Source organism: Eurypyga helias, unplaced genomic scaffold, assembly GCF_000690775.1.
Source record: "Eurypyga helias isolate BGI_N326 unplaced genomic scaffold, ASM69077v1 scaffold9685, whole genome shotgun sequence".
Taxonomy (NCBI): domain Eukaryota; kingdom Metazoa; phylum Chordata; class Aves; order Eurypygiformes; family Eurypygidae; genus Eurypyga; species Eurypyga helias.
The window spans coordinates 60,824-64,309 of record NW_010249605.1 but is presented as its reverse complement, the minus strand read 5'-3'; the positions used below and the strand labels follow the sequence as shown (position 1 = coordinate 64,309).

The 3,486-nt window shown below is 42.5% G+C and overlaps 1 protein-coding gene across 1 annotated transcript in view; it reads right to left on the bottom strand.

Moving 5' to 3' along the window:
- The window catches only part of USP34 (ubiquitin specific peptidase 34), a gene marked incomplete at its 5' end in the record, with an annotated part of 89,312 nt that overhangs the window by 28,732 nt on the left and 57,094 nt on the right, over window positions 1-3,486 (bottom strand). Inside the window, 3 exons of the mRNA XM_010151426.1 lie at window positions 822-900; window positions 1,735-1,888; window positions 2,911-3,083. Coding sequence (XP_010149728.1) covers window positions 822-900; window positions 1,735-1,888; window positions 2,911-3,083 — 406 coding nt within the window. The remainder of the gene's footprint in view (window positions 1-821; window positions 901-1,734; window positions 1,889-2,910; window positions 3,084-3,486) is intronic.

Here is a 3,486-nt window from a genome sequence, read left to right as displayed (position 1 = left end):
GCTGAAGAACAGCATAAGCCGTACACAGATCTGACAGGCTTTTTGTTCATTTCTGTCACCAGTGACAAAGGATCTGACCGCGAGAGTTTCACAGACCAGAACCCGGAAATTACTGACAGGCAGAGGCAAAGATCAAAAAGCCCTGTTGTTCCACAATAGGCAGAAGGTTGAAGTAATTATTCCTTCAGTGAACAATCTGAGCAACAAAGCCATACAAGTGAAGGATTCCTGTATTAGTTGCATACTCACTTTTTATTAAGTAACTAAATAATGTGATGATAAAAACCAGATACAGTGAAGAAATACCTCTTCTTTGGAGAGAGACTTCACTAACTCACTCTGATTCATTAGTAGTACCTACGCTATGCTTCTGACACCTCTCTTTTCAAACCACAGCGAAAGATTTGGATTCATATTCACAAATTAAATAATACAATGGTTGGTACAGGAGAAATTAAGACCCTTCTCATTTGTTGTCTTTGCTTCTGTTCTACAGAAAGTGGAGAAAAACTAGAAAGTTTGCATCACCAGCTGGCAAGCAGTCTCACTTTGCCAAGTCCTTCAGCCCCCAAAAGGGAGGGGGAGACCCTGTGAAGAGACTGATGGCGGAAGAAGCGCTATCTACATGAACGTAAGATAAAGCATCACCTGCACAGCAAGGATGTCAGAAGCTTAACAAATCCCAGCTAACACTTGTAACTGTCCCATACGCATTCACAACAGACAGCAGGCCAAAGGTGAACACTACGGAATCCTCCACCCAGTTCTTCAGAACAGATACTGCAGTGGTTGAACATGGCACCAATAAAGCCATAACTTACAGTCATTTCTCCACCAAAACACTCTGAAGCAAGCTGGGCAGAATCAAACGGTTTCACTTCAGCATCATTGAAAAGGTACCTGTAAAACAGTAAGCTTTTGAAACAACTGCTGTTTGTCTCTCAGGGCAAATAAAGCAGAACGAGCACTTAAAATGATTCTTCAGAATTAGGTAATCCCATTAACTTCAGTTTTCAAATTCAATTCAAATTAGAAGTGTTAAAAAATCTGTAAAAAAATTATTATTCATAAAGAAAAGAGTGGATAGCATTTATCCACCTATGACTGCTGTGTAACAAGATCCTGACTTTTTAATCTTTGAAAGAAGGGACAGAAAGATAAATGCTGTCAAATATTCCAGTATGTCACTGTAAACTGTATCCAAGAAGAGAGTTAGATAACCTGGGTATTGCAACGTCATTTCTGCCACATGGGATGCAATGAGTTTAAAGTGAAGAAAAATTCAAGTTGTTGTTTCACAGAAAACGGACAAAATGAAAAGGACCAAATCCCACCGTCACAATACATTTGTGCCGTGTGCTCGGCAAAGGTAACAACCAGGATTTGTGAAGGACAGTCTTAAATCCTGCTGTTCATTCCTACAGACACAGGTCACCCACGTTCATGCCAAGAAGAAAGCACGGGCTGTGATGTGAGGCTAGCATGGCATTCTCCTGCTGCCCCTGCATCCGAGGTGCTCCGTAACTATTACAGCTACAAAACACTCGTTTGCTAATCATCTAATACACTTACACCTAGCAAATTCCAACATCTTCTGCTTTTGAGGAGAACCTAACAGCACATATCTCCTATACAGCCGCATCTGACAAACTCAACAAGTTTTAGTTATTTCAACATAAGCTACTATTTTTGGTTTGTTTTGGTTTTTGTTTAGTTTTGTTTTGTTTAACTCACCATTTGTTGTTTCTGTAAGCATGGGGATTGACTATATCTCTGATAAAGCTGTAGTAATGTCCACCGTCTGCTGTTCCTGTATGAACCGTTACGCCTATCAGATCGTATTCGTAACTTTCAGTGTCTTTTAAATATTCACCATCTTCCTTAAAACCTGAAACAATCGAATATAGCATCTGATCAGTTAGTTCCCAAACACCTGAACTTCAACATTACACACTTCCTGTAGTTGCACTGAAGTGTTTTTCTTTTCAGCACTCCACCATGATGGCAGCCAGAAACGTCACACCCAGAACGAGCAGCATAGATCCCAACTCTTGGGAAACAGACACAGCTCTTTGCCAAGCATCACTGCTGAAGGGGTCAGGACTAATAACTAAGTCAGTCTGAGTTAGCACATCTCTGTTAGGATGGCAGTTAGTTGGCCAGGTGCTGAAGTTCAAGTATTACCCCGCAAAATCAAAACAGGCCAGTGACAAACCGTATGTAACTATTTGTAATTTCCCTCATACTTTAAAAACCATTTTAAGAATAATTCAAATTGCACATAGAGTCACAGAATGGTTTGGGTTGGAAGGGACCTTAAAGCCCATCCAGTTCCAACCCCCCTGCCATGGGCAGGGACACCTTCCACTAGACCAGGTTGCTCCAAGCCTCATCCAGCCTGGCCTTGGACACTCCCAGGGATGGGGCATCCACAGCTTCTCTGGGCAACCTGTCCCAGTGCCTCCCCACCCTCTCTGGGAAGACCTTCTTCCTGATATCCAATCTAAACCTCCCCACTTTCACTTTAAACCCATTACCCCTTGTCCTGTCACTACAGGCCCTTGTAAAAAGTCCCCCCCGGCTTCCTTGTAGCCCCTTCAGGTACTGGAAGGTGCTATAAGGTCTCCCCGGAGCCTTCTCTTCTCCAGGCAGAACAAGCCCAATCCTCTCAGCCTTCCTTCACAGGAGAGGTGCTCCAGTGTATGAAAAGAACAGTATATGAAAAGAGCTGCAATTGCCTGGCTTTCTCATATGAAATAAAATATGTGACTCTGGGAGTATAGGTTGATTAAAACTTATATTTGATTTTCTTAAAAAGAAAATCATTGCCTGTTTGCATTTGCTATGGATACCGGAAGTGGTACACAGATGAAAAAGGCAAAGCCTGCTGAATCCATTTTACAGGCATACCTTCTTTCCTGTCATTTTTTCCCATGAGGAAATCTTCAGTGTAAGGTGTCATATCCAAACGTAAAGGGAATGAAAAATGCGTATTGACTTTCTCCTTCATCATGGTTACCATATTAAACGTGTATCTCATTGTGTTGAAGCTTAAGATACGAGGTAGTTTCTTAAAACATGCCCTGAAGGATTAGAAATAATCATGATTTACAAAAGCTTGGCAGACGGAATTGTAGTCTCACAAAGGTTTTAAACACATTTATTTCAAACATAAAATTGGAAACCTGTCGCTCAGTCACATCAGCTGCTGCTGTAATGCCCTGAGCAGGGCAGCCTTGTTGGCAGCGGAAAGGTCAAATTCAGCCTATAGAACAGTTCCCTTTACCCGATCGTCCTCCCTGGGAAGAAACGTCAAATTTGCTCACACAATACGAATGACAGCTTCCTAAGATGGTATCGTAAACAGAATCATGAAGGAATTTAACAATGCCTGTGCCCTGCAGCCATGGAGGGTCACGGGGTAGCAGAGACCCACCTGCAGCCCAGGGAGGACCCACCGGAGCAGGGGGATGACCGACGGAGGCT